This window comes from Rhincodon typus, chromosome 20 (assembly GCF_021869965.1).
Source record: "Rhincodon typus isolate 14 chromosome 20, sRhiTyp1.1, whole genome shotgun sequence".
Classification (NCBI taxonomy): Eukaryota; Metazoa; Chordata; class Chondrichthyes; order Orectolobiformes; family Rhincodontidae; genus Rhincodon; species Rhincodon typus.
This window is the reverse complement of record NC_063351.1, coordinates 10,914,940-10,934,507: the sequence shown is the minus strand read 5'-3', so window position 1 is coordinate 10,934,507 and position 19,568 is coordinate 10,914,940. Positions and strand designations below refer to the sequence as shown.

Here is a 19,568-nt window from a genome sequence, read left to right as displayed (position 1 = left end):
CTGGGAAGGTGAGCTTTTCGATTATAAAAGTCTTACCTCGCGTGACTCCATTTTTTGGAGTAAGTGAGGTAATATATTTGGGCGGTTGCTTTACCCGAAACACTACCTAGGTAGTGTCTCCCACCCATCCTCCTCCTCTAACCAAAAAAAAAGGTTCTGAGCGCTGATTTGGGAAGGCTACTAGTATTTTTTTTTAATTTGTCTGTTTGGGAATTCAGAACAGTGGGAATGGATGTTAGGGCAGTTGTATGCTCCTCCTGTAGAATGTGGGAGGTAAGGGTCACCACTAGTGTCCCCACTGACTTCATCTGCGGGAAGTGCACCCAACTCCAGCTCCTCGGAAACCGTGTTAGGGAACTGGAGCTGGAGCTGGATGAACTTCGGATCATTCGGGAGGCTGAGGGGGTAATTGAGAGGAGTTATGGGGAGGTAGTCACACCTCAGGTACAGGAAAAAAGTAGATGGGTTACAGTCAGGGGACGGAAAGGGAACAGGCAGATAGTGCAGGGATCCCCTGTGGCCATTCCCCTCAAAAACAAGTATACCGTTTTGGATACTGTTGGGGGGGACGACTTACCAGGGGTAAGCCATGGGGTACAGGTCTCTGGCACAGAGTCTGTCCCTGTTGCTCAGAAGGGAAAGGGGGAGAGGAGGAGAGCATTAGTCATTGGGGACTCCATAGTTAGGGGGACAGATAGGAGATTCTGTGGGAACGAGAGAGACTCGCGGTTGCTGTGTTGCCTCCCAGGTGCCAGGGTCCGTGATGTCTCGGATCGTGTTTTCGGGATCCTTAAGGGGGAGGGGGAGCAGCCCCAAGTCGTGGTCCACATAGGCACCAACGACATAGGGATGGGGACATAAGGCAGAAATTCAAGGAGCTAGGGTGGAAGCTTAGAGCTAGAACAAACAGAGTTGTTATGTCTGGTTTGTTACCCATGCCACGTGCTAGCGAGGCGAGGAATAGGGAGAGAGAGCAGTTGAACACGTGGCTACAGGGATGGTGCAGGAGGGAGGGATTCAGATACCTGGATAATTGGGGCTCATTCTGGGGTAGGTGGGACCTCTACAAACGGGATGGTCTACACCTGAACCAGAGGGGTACCAATATCCTGGGGGGGAAATTTGCTAATGCTCTTCGGGAGGGTTTAAACTAATTCAACAGGGGGGTGGGAACCTGAATTGTAGCTCCAGTGTACAGGAGGTTGAGAGTAGTGAGGTCATAAATAAGGTTTCAAGGTCGCAGGAGTGTACCGGCAGGCAGGAAGGTGGTTTGAAGTGTGTCTACTTCAATGCCAGGAGCATCCGGAATAAGGTGGGTGAACTTGCAGCATGGGTTGGTACCTGGGACTTCGATGTTGTGGCCATTTCGGAGACATGGATAGAGCAGGGACAGGAATGGTTGTTGCAGGTTCCGGGGTTTAGATGTTTCAATAAGATCAGGGAAGGTGGTAAAAGAGGGGGAGGTGTGGCATTGTTAGTGAAGGACAGTATTACGGTGGCAGAAAGGACGTTTGATGAGGACTCGTCTACCGAGGTAGTATGGGCTGAGGTTAGAACCAGGAAAGGAGAGGTCACCCTGTTGGGAGTTTTCTATAGGCCTCCGAAAAGTTCCAGAGATGTAGAGGAAAAGATTGCAAAGATGATTCTGGATAGGAGCGAAAGTAACAGGGTAGTTGTTATGGGGGACTTTAACTTTCCAAATATTGACTGGAAACGCTATAGTTCGAGTACTTCAGATGGGTCAGTTTTTGTCCAATGTGTGCAGGAGGGTTTCCTGACACAGTATGTAGATAGGCCAACAAGGGGCGAGGCCACACTGGATTTGGTACTGGGTAATGAACCAGGCCAGGTGTTACATTTGGAGGTCGGTGAGCACTTTGGTGATAGTGACCACAATTCGGTTACGTTTACTTTAGCGATGGAAAGGGATCGGTATATACCGCAGGGCAAGAGTTATAGCTGGGGGAAAGGCAATTATGAGGCGATGAGGCAAGATTTAGGATGCATAGGATGGAGAAGGAAACTGCAGGGGCTGGGCACAATTGAAATGTGGAGCTTGTTCAAGGAACAGCTACTGCATGTCCTTGAGAAGTATGTACCTGTCAGGCAGGGAGAAAGTGGTCGAGCGAGGGAACCGTGGTTTACTAAAGAAGTTGAATCTCTTGTCAAGAGGAAGAAGGAGGCTTATGTAGAGATGAGGCGTGAAGGCTCAGTTAGGGCACTTGAGAGTTACAAGTTCGCCAGGAAGGACCTAAAGAGAGAGCTAAGAAGAGCCAGGAGGGGACATGAGAAGTCTTTAGCAGGTAGGATCAAGGAAAACCCTAAAGCTTTCTATCGGTATGTCAGGAATAAAAGAATGACTTGAGTAAGTCAAGGACAAGGGGCCGGTCAAGGACAGTAGTGGGAAGTTGTGCGTGGAGTCCGAAGAGATAGGAGAGGTGCTAAATGAATATTTTTCGTCAGTATTCACACAGGAAAAAGACAATGTAGTCGAGGAGAATACTGAGATACAGTCTATTAGACTAGATGGGATTGAGGTTCATAAGGAGGAGGTGTTAGCAATTCTGGAAGGTGTGAAAATAGATAAGTCCCCTGGGCCGGATGGGATTTATCCTAGGATTCTCTGGGAAGCTAGAGAGGAGATTGCAGAGCCTTTGGCTTTGATCTTTATGTCGTCATTGTCTTCAGGAATAGTGCCAGAAGACTGGAGACTAGCAAATGTTGTCCCCTTGTTCAAGAAGGGGAGTAGAGACAACCCTGGTAATTATAGACCAGTGAGCCTTACTTCGGTTGTGGGTAAAGTGTTGGAAAGGATTATAAGAGATAGGATTTATAATCATCGAGAAAGGAATAATTTGATTAGGGATAGTCAACACGGTTTTGTGAAGGGTAGGTCGTGCCTCACAAACCTTATTGAGTTCTTCGAGAAGGTGACCAAACAGGTGGATGAGGGTAAAGCGGTTGATGTGGTGTATTTGGATTTCAGTAAAGCGTTTGATAAGGTTCCCCATGGTAGGCTATTGCAGAAAATATGGAGGCATAGGATTGAGGGTGATTTAGCGGTTTGGATCAGAAATTGGCTAGCTGTAAGAAGACAGAGGGTGGTGGTTGATGGGAAATGTTCATCCTGGAGTTCAGTTACTAGTGGTGTACCTCAAGGATCTGTTTTGGGGCCACTGCTGTTTGTCATTTTTATAAATGACCTGGATGAGGGCATAGAAGGATGGGTTAGTAAATTTGCGGATGACACCAAAGTCGGTGGAGTTGTGGATAGTGCGGAAGGATGTTGCAGGTTACAGAGGGACATAGATAAGCTGCAGAGCTCGGCTGAGAGGTGGCAAATGAAGTTTAATGCAGAAAAGTGTGAGGTGATTCACTTTGGAAGGAGTAACAGGAATACAGAGTACTGGGCTAATGGTAAGATTCTTGGTAGTGTGGATGAGCAGAAAGATCTCGGTGTCCATGTGCATAGATCACTGAAAGTTGCCACCCAGGTTGATAGCGTTGTTAAGAAGGCGTACAGTATGTTAGGTTTTATTGGTAGAGGGATTGAGTTTCGGAGCCATGAGGTCATGTTGCAGCTGTACAAAACTCTGGTGCGGCCGCACTTGGAGTATTGCGTACAGTTCTGGTCACCGCATTATAGGAAGGATGTGGAAGCATTGGAAAGGGTGCAGAGGACATTTACCAGGATGTTGCCTGGTATGGAGGGAAGGTCTTATGAGGAAAGGCTGAGGGTCTTGAGGCTGTTTTCATTAGAAAGAAGAAGGTTAAGAGGTGACTTGATAGAGACATACAAGATCATCAGAAGATTAGATAGGATGGACAGTGGGAGCCTTTTTCCTCGGATGGTGATGGCTAGCACGAGGGGACATAGCTTTGAATTGAGGGGTGATAGATATAGGACAGATGTCAGAGGTAGGTTCTTTACTCAGAGAGTAGTAAGGGCGTGGAATGCCCTGCCTGCAAAAATAGTAGACTCGCCCACTTTAAGGGCATTTAAATGGTCATTGGATAAACATATGGATGGTAATGGAATAGTTTAGGTTAGATGGGCTTCAGATTGGTTTCACAGGTCGGTGCAACATCGAGGGCCAAAGGGCCTGTACTGCGCTGTAATGTTCTATGTTCCATGTTCTATGTTCTATGTTATTTCTGTAACTGAGAAGGGGCTGCAAAACATGCTGTCTGTCTCTTTAAAAGCCAGTCGGATACACAAGCCATGTACCCCTGTACAAGTTATCCCTGACTGGTGCCGTATATAACCTCAGGAACCTCAGAGTTCATAAGTTAGCTGGATTCAAAATTCTCACAAACCGACTCAACAGGAAATAATGCTGTCACAAATGCAATCTCAATTCTCCTGTAAATATTGAAGAGAAACTATTTACATGGCTGACTTGATAGCCTCTCACCTCTGAGAAGTTGGAGCTCAAGTCTCAAGTCAGAGCATGATTATTCTATCCAGGCTAACACTGCATCTTGATACTGAGAGACTTCTGTATTGACTAAGGTACTGTCCTTCAGATGTGACAGTGAGCCAACACCCCATCTGACTGTTCAGGGGACAGATAAGATCCCTTAGCGCACAGTGAAATGGGAGAGAAAGGGTGTTCATCTCTGTATCCATCAATTCACCAAGAACACTAATCTGATTAAATGATCATTTAACCCATTGCTCTTTCTTAGATCTTACTGATTGGAAATTTGCATACCTCAAACAACATGACTGAAGAACCAGATTAAACAGCTATTCCTCCCCTCTGTTATTGATGGGCCCTTACGTGCACTTTGGCTTCTGCACTTGACACAAATAAAAGTGAATAATCTTGGAAAATAATTGGTTAATTGTGATGTAATTTGAGACACTCAGAGAATGTGAAGTTTTTTATGTCATTTGCATGTTACTTCTTGTGAGAACAGGGATTTGTTTTATTCTTTGGCAAGAAACAGGCATCAAGTAAAAAAGAAATCAGTTATAAGAATGGAAAGTAGTATGGTAATTGACTTAACAAGAAAAAAAAATTATCGGTTTCTGAGTCATAGTGTGAAACTCATTCTAATTTTGTGTTGCCTCCTCATTTTTACAAAGCCCACCGTTCTCAGGCTCTGACCCCATGAAGACATATAACATTATACTTCGTGGAATTGACATGATTGAATTTCCAAAGAAGATTACCAAAAATGCTGCTAACCTCATCAAGAAACTGTGCAGGTGTGTTTCTACCAGATTTGGTCAGAGCTGGGATGTAAAACAATTTCAACCAGCTAACTGGTTGGAGTCATATTTGAGTAGTTGCCTATGTTTAACACCTAGATGGAGAAGTCATTGCAGACCCTCCTTCTCCTCCTGTCGCTCTAATTTGTTTTGAGCTGTGAGTCAGAACATGACCATCGAGAAAGTCAAACTCTCAGAGAGGACTTCAATCATTCAAAACATTTTTTCTGCTTTTGCAACAGGGACAATCCTTCAGAAAGACTTGGGAACTTGAAAAATGGAGTTAAAGACATTCAAAAGCACAAGTGAGTGGATCCTTAATCACACCTCTATGCAGTGTTGTGTTAGACTTAAACATTTTCCTTAAAAATCTTGTGGTAACAATAGAGACTTATTTTGTTTACAATACATGGGGCATAGTGGACCCACTATTTGCACATTATAATGTAGTAATGTGTGTTAGCTTAATGAGTGGATCATCCATTTTTGTCCCCTTTATAAAAGTTCTTGACTGTGGCATTAATATTCAGAGTTTTTTTTTCCTTGTTAGGCAACATTAATCAAGGTTCAATTAAAATGATTGAGTTTTTATTAACATATACATTGAGTTACTGATGCTAGTTGAAGATGTTAAAGTCATGAAGGGAGACAGCCGCGAAAGAAACATTGAGATTGATTTATATCTCTGACAAAATTGGAACAAAGCTTAGTTTTTTTTAAAAAAGTTGTCATGGAAATTTTTCCCATTCTGACGATTAGGTGAATGTCAATTTAGAAATTCTGGGTACCTACCCATGCAAATTGCCTGTACCAGATAATGGAGGATTAGCTCAACTCCAAAATTTAGTGGCATTTCCAACACATCCTCACAAGCCATGCTAGGAGCACAGAGGTGTCAGCAGTCAATACAGGCTTCTTGCACCAGGTATGATGAGATACAGCAAGGTGTCACAATGCCCAGTTGAGCAAAGGGCAGAAGAGTTCATGGTTTTTTTTCTAATTTAAGGGAAAGTTCCCCTTCAAAACCTGTAACCATTCTGTTGACTGAAGCACCATGCAGTATGGGTAGGTGTCTAATTTGAATGAAGCCTGGGGCCTAATATATGAATTATGCATGAGATTCCAATCTCCTTTGATACTCACATAATGATAGGCCTCAGGCTTCTGCATTGGCCTTTATGTTATAAACACTTCAAGAAAAATCTCATCTTCCAAACACTTATGTAGTATTTATCAAGTTAATTTCCTGTCCTGCACCACTTTCTGTCATCTTTAATTACAGCTAAACCTGCTTCTCTCGAAACTCTCTGGCAGCTGATTGCCACAGCTACAAATTTTCTTAGTAAGTGAGTCAACAAAGTTCTTCACTGAAGTGCCAATTAATGCCGCCCTCCCCTCGAAAACTTGGCAATTATATTATGCCGTTTCATCCACTTCATGTAGCTGCAATATTGGCTTGCCTGGTCTTCATTACCAGGAGGAAAGCTTGTCTAAGTACTCCCATCCCTCTGAATTGCTTTCTTCCTTGCCACAATATGCATGACTGGATGAGTCAATTTAACACAAATGCCAACCAGCTCTTTACTGGAGGGATGTCGGTCTTGAGTTCCTGAGAAAACTCATAGATTGAGTGGTGTCATTTTAAATCACCTTGAAAAATTTATCTGAAGGATGACTTATTGAAGGGACTATTTCTGGTCCCCCAATGCATTTGCAGATCTCAAAGGACTAAATCTCAGAGAGAACCCACAAAGACTCTTTGCTGACTTGCAATGTGCCTACTTTGGAAATTCTTAGTGCAGTTGTTTGATGTAAAATGGAAAATACTTCAACTTTTAGCAGATTTACAATGAAGGAAATTTGCTTTTTCTTTCCAGATGGTTTGAAGGTTTTAACTGGGAAGGATTAAGAAAAGGCACATTAACACCTCCAATTGTATCCAGTGTAAGTGTACAGCCAAGATATTTTTATAGAACTACTCACCATATCTGTATATCTGTGTTAAACAATTTATTAAATGGATCTTCCAGATTTCTAAACTGTTATTTGGTATGATTCTGAGGACGTTTCTAAATAAGGGGTTCAGGTGTAACTCAAAAACACAGGGCATTAAAGGCCCAAGCTTAGGTCGTTCTCGTAAATTCACTCCAAACTATTAGCTTTGTTGTACTTTGAAAATTTAAGGGATTTTTCTCTCCATTATGAGCAAGTGCTTTTGCACAGAATTACTGATAGCGATGGCTTTTTTTACTGATAAATAAATTCAAGTTGAGTGTTTGAGCATTCCATAGCTGGCAATTATGTTCAATAATCATGAGTAAAGCTCCATCAACAATGCCTGAAGCTGACTAGTATTTCTGTAGTCACATTTGTAGCTTTCCTCTTGATGACGGTGTGACAGGTTCTTACCTCTGAGTTATGAGGTCAGCTTTTCAATGACAGGGCATAAATACACTGTTTAGACTGACACCTCAGTGCTATGTGTATCTTGTGGCTTTGTCCTTGTGTTGACACAGTAAACTGAGACTCCAAATGAAGATTTGTTTGCATGCCGGTACATCCATATGTTCAACATGCTCCCCTCAACCAAGAATTAATTAGCCCTTTGTAAATCTGATTTTCTGTTTGTGGGAACCTGATTGCTGTATTCATGCTTATGACGACAATAACTAATTAAATCCAAAGTGATTTGAAGCACCCAGCCAGGTCTTCCGCAAATCCATGTCAGTTCTTTCTCTCATCCTAATTACAACCAAAACCTAATGAAAGTAAAATCAGGAGCAAAGAAAATGGCAAATGTTCCAAATACATGGCAAATCTGGCAGCATCTGGGATGCAGTGGGCCAGCCCAGACCCCCTCATAATATATCAAGAAGGTAGCCTAGACCCTAACTTTTTCTTATTTTAAAGGTAAATGTGAGCTGCTGAGTTCCAGATGCAATTTGATTGGTCATTAAGCATTAAGCAAAACACAATTTACTCAAACACTGTAGTTAAAAATACAAAAAAGAGGAACTTGGAATAACAACTCTATTGGAAATCTTCACAGAATGATAGGTGCAGCAACTACTAATTAACTGTTTCAATATGGTAACATCCCATAAACAAACCCTTGGCAAAAGGCAAATTCAGAAAACAGATTGTCTCATATGCAACTCCCATAGCAGTCCAGGAGGGAAAGCATCCAGAGAAAACTCAGTGTAGCAGCCAGGAGAGATTCACTGGTTTCCGACGTGCTGAGACCCCAGCAACAACTACTGAAAGCTAAAATAAAGATCCTTGTTCTGTGGTGGGAGTTTGACCACAGCCATTCAGGCTGCTTCTATTATTTCAACTTTAAAAAAGAACACCCAAGGCTTCACAAGTTGTTTATCTTCTCATATACTGCTCTCCAACTGTTTTCCCAATCTTGCCCTAAAAGAAACCAGGACAAAACACATCTCAACGCCACAGTATCATCATTGTGGAGGGAGAGAACAAGAATTAACACGTCCAGCATTAGCGACCATCCAAAACAATAAGAACAGAGCAGTCACAATCTAAAGTTGTTGATCTGAAAGTGAGAATGGGGGCAGAGAATTAAAATGTCAAATCACTGAAAACACAGTTTGACACTCGCAGACTGCACAAACGTGTTCAGCAAAGTGGTTACACAATTGGCACTTAGTCTCCTCGGTTTAGAAGAAACAACATTTTGAGACGTGGATACAACATGCTAATGGGAAAGCAGTACTTTATATCATGGTTCAAGCTGGAAGGTATGTTTGGGACCTTGGACCGTGAGAACGAGGACGCAAACTCATAATTACACATCTTAGGTACAGAATCAGATTTAATTCTCTATCATAGATCTTCAAAAAGGTATAAAATTCAAACCTCAGTTAGTTTCCTTGATTTCTTTGCAGCAAGAATGAATGTGGTGCATATAGACTTCATGGTTCTTTAAAGTTGAGAGGAGATTTGACGTTCCTGATTAGACACATTGTCATGTTGGGGGCCATAGCTGGTGCTTTAGCCCATATCATCTTACTTCTGGTGTCAATAGTCTGTTCCATCATTTTTGATCTTATTTCCTGTTTTTGATATATGCAGTTCTGACCTTTCTTTTAACTTCTTTACCTCTTTGCAAACCTTTCAATTATTGCATTTTTACACACTTCCATTTTTTTATGGATTGAGATGATCTTCATCTTTCTAGCTCTTCGAGAAAGAAAAGCTGTGAGCAGCTTGTCATCCCACTCACCCTTCCCTGCAAAAGGAGTCAGTGTTTCATATTCAGCAACATTTTGCAGATCTTATGGCTCTTGAGATTGTCAGAGACCAGACTTATCACCAAAAGTACTTGTCAGGACCCTACGGAAGCCCTGAGGCACGGTTCACTATAGGAGTTGCCTGGAATGTTTGAACTCCACCCATTTCCCAGGATTCGCCACAAAAGTCTTTGACAATAAACTTAAGTCAGAGACTTCAAAACTTTTTTTTAACATTTCAAAAATATAATATATTTGTAATAATATCTTTATAAGCATACATTGTCACTAAAGCCATTTGGTTCTGTATAGTAGCATATGAATTAGAATTAGAATCCCTACAGTGTGGAAACAGGCCCTTCAGCCCAACAAGTCCACACCGAACCTCAGAGCATCCCACCCAGATCCATCCCGCTATGACCCACCTAATATACACCCTCTACCTCCCTGAACACTACGGGCAATTTAGCATGGCCAATCCACCTAACCTGCACATCTTTGGACTGTGGGAGGAAACCGGAGCACCCAGAGAAAACCCATGCAGACACGGGGAGAATGTACAAACTCCACACAGACAGTCGCCCAAGGCTGGAATCAAACCCAGGTCCCTAGCGCTGTGAGGCAGCAGTGCTAACAACTGTGCCACCGTGTCGCCCAGAACAAACAAACACTGGAGTTTGACTCTATCCAACAAACAAACGAAAGGCATCTCTTACTTGTAAAAGAATATATTTACATACATTTGAAGCTCGGGGAGGGTCTGATAACTGAATGGTCCACCATTGAGCTTTGGCAGAAAGACCTCAGATGGTGGTCTTTCCCCACTGCACCTTGGTGACAGCTGCTCCAAGCTTTACTGTGTCCCTCAGCATGTATTCATGGACCTTGGAATGTGGCAGTCTGTAACACTCAGATGAGGTCAACTCCTTACTCTGGAACACCGACACGTTTCCAGCAGACCAACTCGGAACCATTCAACAATACTTACTCGGGAATTGTTAGAGATTTCAAACCTAGTCTAACTGGATAAGTAGAGACCTGACCCCACAGTCACAGACACTGACTGTACATAAGCCCATTCCCCACCTGTTCCTGAGAGATAGTAGGAACTGCCGATGTTGGAGTCTGAGATAACAAGGTGTGAGGAACGCAGCTGCCTGGTCTGATTTCTTCTTAGACCCCTGACTATCAATTTCACCTCTGTTCCCAATTCCCCAAATACCCTCTCACTAAAATAGGGAACAAACACATGTCATGAGAACATGGCTATCTTGTGCAACTATTCTCAGCTATATAAGTAGATTTACTGAATTTGGAGGCATGTCGTCCTCTTTGCCCTCGCCAATAATTATTTTAAATGCTAGAGATCTGTTTATATTTGTAAAAGGCTAAGAACTGGTGTAATACCAGTTAAAAGAAATCTCATGCTACATGGTAAATATTCAGCTTTAAGGAGACCCCGATTTCCAACAGTGCATGTTTCAAAGGCGAAGGATATGACAATATCCCAACAATTTTAATGGAGACTTGTGCCCCAGCATTATCTTTGCCTGTGGCCCAGCTGTTCCAGTACAGCTACAACGTACCCAACAAAGTGCAAAAATATGTTCAAGCATCTGCTGTCCACAAAAACCAGGACAAATCCTTCCTAGCCAAATATCACGCCTTCGGTCTAGACGTGGTCATCAGCAAAGTAATGGAAGACATTGCTGACAGTCCTCCCTGATGCTCAGATTGTATTTCACCAGGGCCACTTCAACACTTACAGCCTTGATCCAAAAAGGGACAAAAGAGCTAAACTCCATAGCAGAGGTGAGATTGACTTCCCTGGATATCAATGCAGCAATTTGACCAAGTGTAACATCATGGAGGCCTGGCAAAAATTGAAGTCAATGAAAAACAAGAGGAACCCTCCACTGATTGGAAGCATACCAAGCACAAAGGAAGATAGCTGGGCTTGCTGTAAGAGTTCCTCATGGTGATGTCCTAGGACCAGTCATCTTCAGATGCTGCATCGGTGACATTCTTGCTATCCAAACTGGGATGCTCATTGTGCAGTCACCAATGTCCAATATAGTTTGCAACTCCCCAGGGACAGTAGCCAATACACAGCAGGAACTCAACAAGATCCATGCTTGGGCTGATAAGTGACAGGTAACATTCATGGCACACAAGTGTCAGGCAAGAGAGAATCCAACCATCTCCCCTTGCCATTGAATGGGATGAACCCATGCCATTAACATAAATTAATAATGGGGAGAAAGCTTTTGGGTGAGATGTATATATCTGAAAGAGTTCATACTGTGAAGTGTCGTAAACACCACCCACTATGATGATGTCAAATGGACTTGTGGATAAAACCACTTAGGTCTTCATCCTCCGAGATCCTAACATTTGTTCCTACTCCTAGTCTCTGTAACAATGAGTGTCATACAAGAACATAAGAACTACAAGCTGGAGAAGGCATTTCAGCCCCTTGAACCTGTTCCGCCATTTGATACAATCATGGCTGATTTCATTTCGGCCTCAAATGCCTGCTCTCTATAACCCTTCAACCTATTACTCCTAAAAATCTGTCTACCTCCTCCTTAAATTTACCCAATATCCTAACAGCCACTGCACTGTGGAGTCGTGAATTTCACAGATTAATGACCTTTTGAAAGAAGTGATTTCTCCTCATCTCTGTTTGAAGTCTGCCACCCGAGATCCAAAAACTATGACCCCTTGTTCTGCATTGCCCCACATGTGGAAACATCCTTTCTACGTCTACTTTATCAATCCCCTTTAGCACCTCAGTTATATCTCTCATTCGTCTAAACTCATCAATGTAATCTGTATCTAGTTGCTGCTTTGCGATAAACTACAGCTTCAAGGCAATATGCTCTTATCATTAGACCACCAAGTGAGTTTCCTGTACCACACTGGATGAAGAAAGCCATGTACATCCCTACATTTAGTAGTATGATGGCAGAACAACAACCACATGATGAGGTGTAGGCTTGTTTCACTTGCACATACGTAGTAGCCTCTACCACTTAGAAGGATGAGTGCAGTGGATGCATGGGAACACCACCACCAGCAAGTTCCCCTTCAAGTCACACACCATAGTCACACACCATCCTGACTCAGATGTCCACATGGTGAAAATCCTGGAGCACTCTTTCCAACAACATTATGTCTGTGTCTGCACCACATGGACAGCTGTAGTTTCACAAGATTTCTCATTACCACATTACAGCATCCGCAGTTCTTCCAGTTTTTTTTTTAATTTTATACTGTTTAAAACAGTTTTCTTTGTTTGTTATAATGTTGTACCCTTTCGAGTCTCCGTTCAGTACTGAGAGCAGGAAATAAGAGTTCTCTTATTTTGATTCGTCGATTAAAAATGCCATGATGTTTCTTATTGCAGGTCACATCCCCAACAGACACAAGCAACTTTGACAGTTTCCCTGAAGACAACGACGACCCGCCTCCTGACGACAACTCCGGATGGGATGCAGATTTCTAAATTTGTTCCTGAAAACTTGCTTCTGCCTTGCCTAGGACAGCATGTTGGTCAGAGAAAGTGGAAAAGAGACTGCCAGTAAAATGGAAAAGAAATCAGAAAGAGGATTAGTGCTCTGGGTCACCATGATGCCTTGACTGATGCCTGCTCCACTGACGATGATGGCATTAGGAGCGATGCCGTTAGACAATTGCAATGGTGTTCCTTTCAAAAAAAAACTCTAGATTTGAATGGAAAAGTAGCAACTTAGATGGTGGTCCTAGAGCAACTTGTTTTATTAGCATACATGTAAGGCTTTCCCTTCACTGAGGTGACTAGTGCTTTGCTCCAGAGACCAACTAATACTCAAAAGGTTAAAAATGGGTCGTTTGAACCAGTAAACGTAGGGTTTTTTTCTAATTAAAATAAAAAGACAAATGTAGGTATTTATTCAGGGGATTTATATTCAGGGGACTATGATACTTAATATAGAATTGAATTTGGGATGTTCCCATTCCTCGATTGCGAGCGTGCACATCTCTGTGTGTGTCAAGCCAGTGTGTATGTATCCCCACCCCGTCCAAAAGGACCATTAAACCACACTTTTCACGTTAAGTCACTTTATTCATTATTAGTCTGGATATTAGATCTCTGTTCCAATGATATATTTAAAAAGTGGCATCAATATTTAAGTGCATAAAGCACAACTGCTGTTGCTATTGGGACTTTGTTTCCACTCCAAAATGAGTGCCTGCCTGATCAAATACTATTGAAATGGTCTCCTATACCTTATAAAGGCAAATACCTTTCTCTGTATCACAATGTAGAAATACAGAAGGTCAAATACTGCCTGCAGATGCATTTTAATAGTCATTGTTTGTGTTTGACATGCCACTGGATTTAAATGCTGGCTGAAAACTATGGGCTTATGGAAACTGTGTCTAATAATTTGTTATTACAGTTAGACTTCTAAGTCATGCTGTCAAAGAAGTGTTTTTTTTAATCTAGCTTTTTTTCAGACTTCCTTGAATAGAATTCAGACTTCCTTCCCAGACAGCAACATCTAAATGGATCAAATAAAAGCAATAAACTTTTATTTTAATCCAAACCAATATTCATCCCTCAAACAACATTGGCAAATTAATCATCCAGTTGTGTGTGAGACCATGTTTTGCACAAATTGACTGTCACATTTCCTACATCACAAAAGTAATTAGACTCATTTTAAAAAAAAAGAAATATCTGACTGCAAGTTAGTTTTGGACATCCTAGGATTTGGACAGGAGTTGTATCAAAGTAAAGGGAGTCTGTTAGCTCGGTTGATTAGATAGCAGGTTTGCAATTCAGAGTAACACTAACAGAGTGGGTTCAATTCCTGCACTGGCTGAGCTTACTACAAAGGACTGTCCTTCTCAATCTCTCCCCTCATCTGAGCTGTGTGACCCTCAGGTTAAACCACTACCCATCATCTCTCTCTAATGAGAGAGCAGCCCTTTGGAGCATAGGACTATGGTGACTTTATCAATGTAAGTCCTTTCTTCATCTACTCTTCTGTGCTATTGTAGAATGAGACCACTAAAGGGCACAAAATGAGGAGATAATGAGAAGCTGAACTAAGAATAGAAAAGCTGGTCACTACCAGCCATTCAGTAATTTTACGAATGCTGAAAATGTACCTTAAAACACATTGGTCAACCTCAATACTAATAAGGCATCTCTTTGAATTTAATCTCCTCTCTTTACTTAAGGATAAATGCTCTTTAGAAAAACATGGATGTAACACCTTACAGTCCACAATTCACCTGGATGTTGTTTTGGATTATATCTTGGAAGCCACCATAAAAATTCTTTAACCTGCAGATGCGAAATGACCAACCCTTCTTTGATAGTACAAAGTCCTGCAGAATTAAAGAAAAATGCTATCACATTTTCCTAGTGCCCTTTCCAATATTCATAGATGTTGCAACTACCAATTGTGATTTTTAAAAAAAATCCACAATGTTTTAGTGTTTCTCGGGCTGCTTGTCTTGAATCATGCTCTCTCTGTATCAATGAATTCATTGAAAGAGTTTCAGGATTGTAATGTCACTTTTGATACTGGTGATCAAAGATGAATGTAGAAATGATGGAGGTGGTTTTAAGAGGCCTGTGGGTACAATGACTGAAAGTGAAGGAGGAAGCTCTAGATACAATCTCAAGCGAAGTAACAATCAAGTACTGTTGTAAACCCTGTGGGTCAAGAGGCTCTGTCACATTTGCATCTTGATATTTTTAAAATCTTGTATCTATTGTTTTTATTTAATTGGACCACAAGCTCCATATTATTGTAAATAAGCCGATCTGTTTTGGGTGTTGAGACTTTTTGTGTGACTTAACCCTTTTTGTCTTCTGTTTTAGTTGACTTCATATGTTTTCCATATTATAAGATAGCCCAATGCTGTAGGATAAAGCCCAAAGGCTTCTGCCTGAAAAAATTCTCAACTAGTGTAAAGACCATTACTCCCATAGGTTAGACTAGCTTTGGCATTGTCTCAAGTGCCTTAAAACACATGGCATCCAAACAAATTTACAGATTTGGTCTAATGCTGCGCAAACTGAAAAAAAAACAAGACAGAAAAACCTCAAGGATCAATCTTTCTTTGCTGGCTTCTATATAAATTCTCTGTTCTGTAAGGTTCAGTAGGCCTTTTTGTCAACATGATGTACAAGTTGCAGTAAATATCCTGTGGTACTAGATGTTATGTTTAGTTTTGGGGAAGCTGTGAGACTGGTGATGACATCGTGCATCATTTCTGTGAAATGTGTGCACATGCAACAAAAAAAGTCACATGACTATAACTATCGTTACTTTGGCTGACACACAGAATTTTAATTTTACCTGTGTTGCAAAATATTAGGGTATAAGTATCTCCTTAATGTTGTCAACTTACAATGAATGTGGCCCTGGTGAACATTGTTCAAACTCTTTCAGGATAACTGTAAACTGTCTCATCAGAGTACTGTGTTCAAGCACTGGCTTAACATAGCTGATACTCACTTTTAAGATCTATGTTTCCTGTATCTATTTAACTTGAAGTTGACCATCAACTGTTCCAACTTACTGAACATTTTAAAATTTATATGAAGTATTTGTTGGGAGTTGTTTCCAATTTAGTCTCTTTTTCTGTTTAGATAGAGCATGGCAAATTTGTCAAAATGTATATTTTGTCACTGAATGCTGTCACAGGCTTGTTGCACTCCTTTGGTTGTAGATTTTTAACTTTTACATATTTAATTGTCCCTGATTTTGTCCTGTATCTCCTGCAGCTGTCAATGCAGAGTGCCTGTTATATACTTTCTAGAGCTAAAATAAAGATGATTACTTTTGAACTATTTATAAGAAAACTCTTCGCGCTTCAATGTTGATGTTTAAAAGACTGCATGAAAACTTAATCTTTAAAACTTCCCTGACAGGAAATGTCAGCGAACCAGACTCACTTGGAATCTTAAAGCAGGGAAACGGTGACTATACACATCAAATTGTGACAGGCTGCAATGAAATAGAGTGAAGTAGGGCATCGAGGATGAGAATAGGATGACAAGGAAGCACAAAGAATGAGATGCAAATTAAAATGGGGGATACAGAACAGTAAAGGAAGGACTGAGAAGGCAGCAAAATGTAATGAATTTGTGCTTCCAATCAATGATGCTGGTTTTTCAGTGCATTCACCTCTTATCAATGTAATCAGAGCAAACAATTGAACAACTCAAGCACCAGCTGGATTCTTCACAACTGCAATTTCCACAACCTTTGCACTTGAAACAGATCTCCATAAGATCTCGAGATAAAGGAGCAGAATTAAGCCATGTGGCCCAATGGGTCTGCTCCGCCATTCAATCATGGCTGATATGTTTCTCAGCCCCATTCTCCTGCCTTCTCCCTGTAACCCTTGATCCCCTTACTAATCAAGAACCTATCTATCTCTGTCTTGATTACTCGCCTCCACACGCTTCTGCAGCAATGAGTTCCATAGATTCACCATCCTCCTATTGAAGAAATTCCACCTCATCTCAGTTCTGAAGGGTGATACCTTCACTCTGAGGCAGTGTCTTCGGACCCCAGTCTCTCCTACTATTGGAACCATCTTCTCCACATTCACGCTATCCAGGCCTCTTGGTATTCTGTAATTTGCCAATCAGATTACCCTCATCTTTCTAAACTCCATTATCCCAGAGTGCTCAACTGCATCTCATATGACAAGCCTTCCATCCCCAGGATCATTCTTGTAAACCTCCTCTGGATTTCCTCCAATGCCAGCACATCCTTCTTTAGATATAAGGCCCAAAACTGGTCACAATATTCCAAATGTGGTCAGACCAGAGCTTTATACAGCCTCTGCAGTACATCTTTGCTCTTGTATTTTAGCTCTCTTAAACTGAATGCTAACAGTGAATTTGCCTTCTTAACTTCCAACTGAAGCTGCATGTTCACCTTCAGAGAATCCTGAACTTGGGTTCCCAAGTCCCTTTGTGCTTCAGATTTCAAAAACCTTTCCCCATTTAGAAAATAGTCTACCCCTCTATTCTTCCTACCAAAGTGCATAATTTCACACTTTCCCAATTGTATTCCATCTGCCACATCTTTGCCCATTCTCCTAACTGTCCAAGTCCTTCTGCAGCCTCCCCACTTCCCCAACATTACCCGTCCCTCCACCTATCTTTGAATCATCTGCAAACTTAGCAACAATTCACTCAGTTCCTTCATCCAGATTGTTAACGTATAATGTGAATAGTTGTGAATGTCCAAACATGGACCCCTGTGGAACTCCACAAGCTACCAGCTGCCATTCTGAAAAAGACCCCTTCAACCCTGCTCTCTGCCTGTCCGCAAAACAGGCCACACTACCCAGGTGAATTGATTTTCTTGCTTAAACATATTGCCATTATTAACAATGGCAAAATCTGCCTTGAACTAGTAAGGCAGTGAAAAGTTCACACAAGAAACAAGTTTTAATCAGTGTCAATCCACCATCTGTGAGTGATGTTTTAAACCGACTGAAAAATGACTTTTAGAAAACTGCAAAGATATGTTTCCTAATTAGGATGGGCACAATAGCCAGTCCCTTGGGAAATTTTCAAAAATCAAAATCTTTAAAACATACCTTTCACTGATCTTGTACATAAATGTTCCAGTTTAATTTGCAAAGCTTCACTGAAGGGTTGCAAGTGAACACCATGAGCAAAATTTTCAAGTGGTGATTCCATTGTCTTAGGGTATGGCGACCTTTGTGGGTGGTCCCTGTTTCTCAGGCAACACTTTTAAAGCTAATTCAAATGGTAATAGATTTTCAAATTGCACACAGCTGAACCTGCCCTTAAAATGTTACCTTTTGTGCCTGTTATGCTAATATCTGCCAAATTACCCCAAAAAGTAAAAAGGTGTCATCAGAATGGAAACTCCAGACCATTATTTTTGCTTTTTCAGACTGTCAAGCCTATACTGCTGCATTCAAAATGAATGTTTGATTATGTGGCTACATCTTCATTTCCACACTAAAGCCTGTCACTGCCACCTTAAGAATGGCTAAAAAGCACCAGCCATATTTCACACTGTCGGTTGGATTTTCAGATTTTTTTTCGGCCGTGTTATTTTTCGGGTGTTTCACTGTAGGTGTCCCATCATGGCTCACAATGAGTATTCTCACCCTATCTTCCACTACGTTCTGCTTGCAAAAAAGACCCTGAACTACCTGTTGCCTGCCATTCAATGCAACACCTTGCTCCCTGGCCAACATCTGTCTCCGGCTTGCTACAGTGTTCCAGTGAAGCCCAACGCAAGCTGGAGGAACAACACCTCATTTTCCGCTTGGGTACCCTACAGCCCTCCGGACTCAATATTGAGTTCAATAATTTTAGGGCCTAAACTCTCCCATGTCCCAGGCCCCCACCCCATACACCAGGCCCTGTTACCACATAGCCTGCCATTACACACCCCCTGTTGTTAGTCACTAACAGTCCCCATTAACAACTACTCACCCTCCCAGCCTGATCGTTAGCAACTCCTTTGTCTGTCCAACTGTCTTTCTCTCTCTTTGGGCTCTATCCTATCGTTTACTCCCAACCCCACCTACCTCCCTATGTTCTGCATATAAACTGACATTTTCCTACCACCATCAGTTCTGAGGAAGGATCACCGGGCCCCAAACGTTAACTCTGTTTTCTCCTTCACAGATGCTGCCAGAACTGCTGAGCTTTTCCAGCAACTTTGTTTTTGTTCCTGATTTACAGCATCCGCAGTTCTTTTGGTTTTTACAAAAAATACATGACCAAAATAAAAAATATATTTACTGTCTAACAACGAATTGACATAAAACATACCAGTTATTCATCATGGAACAAATGCTATTTATTCCATAACTATCACAAATCCTCCATTTTAACTAGTGGTGGTAATCTTTACTTACACAGTACAGACTTTCCTTCCAACCTCACACACTGGATGGAAAGCAATTTGTTGCTTCTGAATTGACTGAAATAACTCGGTTTTTTTTATTCATTAATGGGATGTGGGCATGACTGGCTATCGTCCATCCCTAATTGCCCAGAGGGCAGTTAAGAGCCAACCACATTGCTCTGG

At 41.6% G+C, this 19,568-nt stretch overlaps 1 protein-coding gene across 1 annotated transcript in view; it reads left to right on the top strand.

Moving 5' to 3' along the window:
• The window catches only part of LOC109933201 (cGMP-dependent protein kinase 1-like), a 75,840-nt gene extending 59,514 nt beyond the window's left edge, over positions 1-16,326 (top strand). Inside the window, exons 5-8 of the mRNA XM_048609163.1 lie at positions 5,093-5,215; positions 5,461-5,523; positions 7,096-7,162; positions 12,878-16,326. Coding sequence (XP_048465120.1) covers positions 5,093-5,215; positions 5,461-5,523; positions 7,096-7,162; positions 12,878-12,976 — 352 coding nt within the window. The 3' untranslated portion in view covers positions 12,977-16,326. The remainder of the gene's footprint in view (positions 1-5,092; positions 5,216-5,460; positions 5,524-7,095; positions 7,163-12,877) is intronic.
• The last annotated feature ends 3,242 nt before the right edge of the window (positions 16,327-19,568 follow it).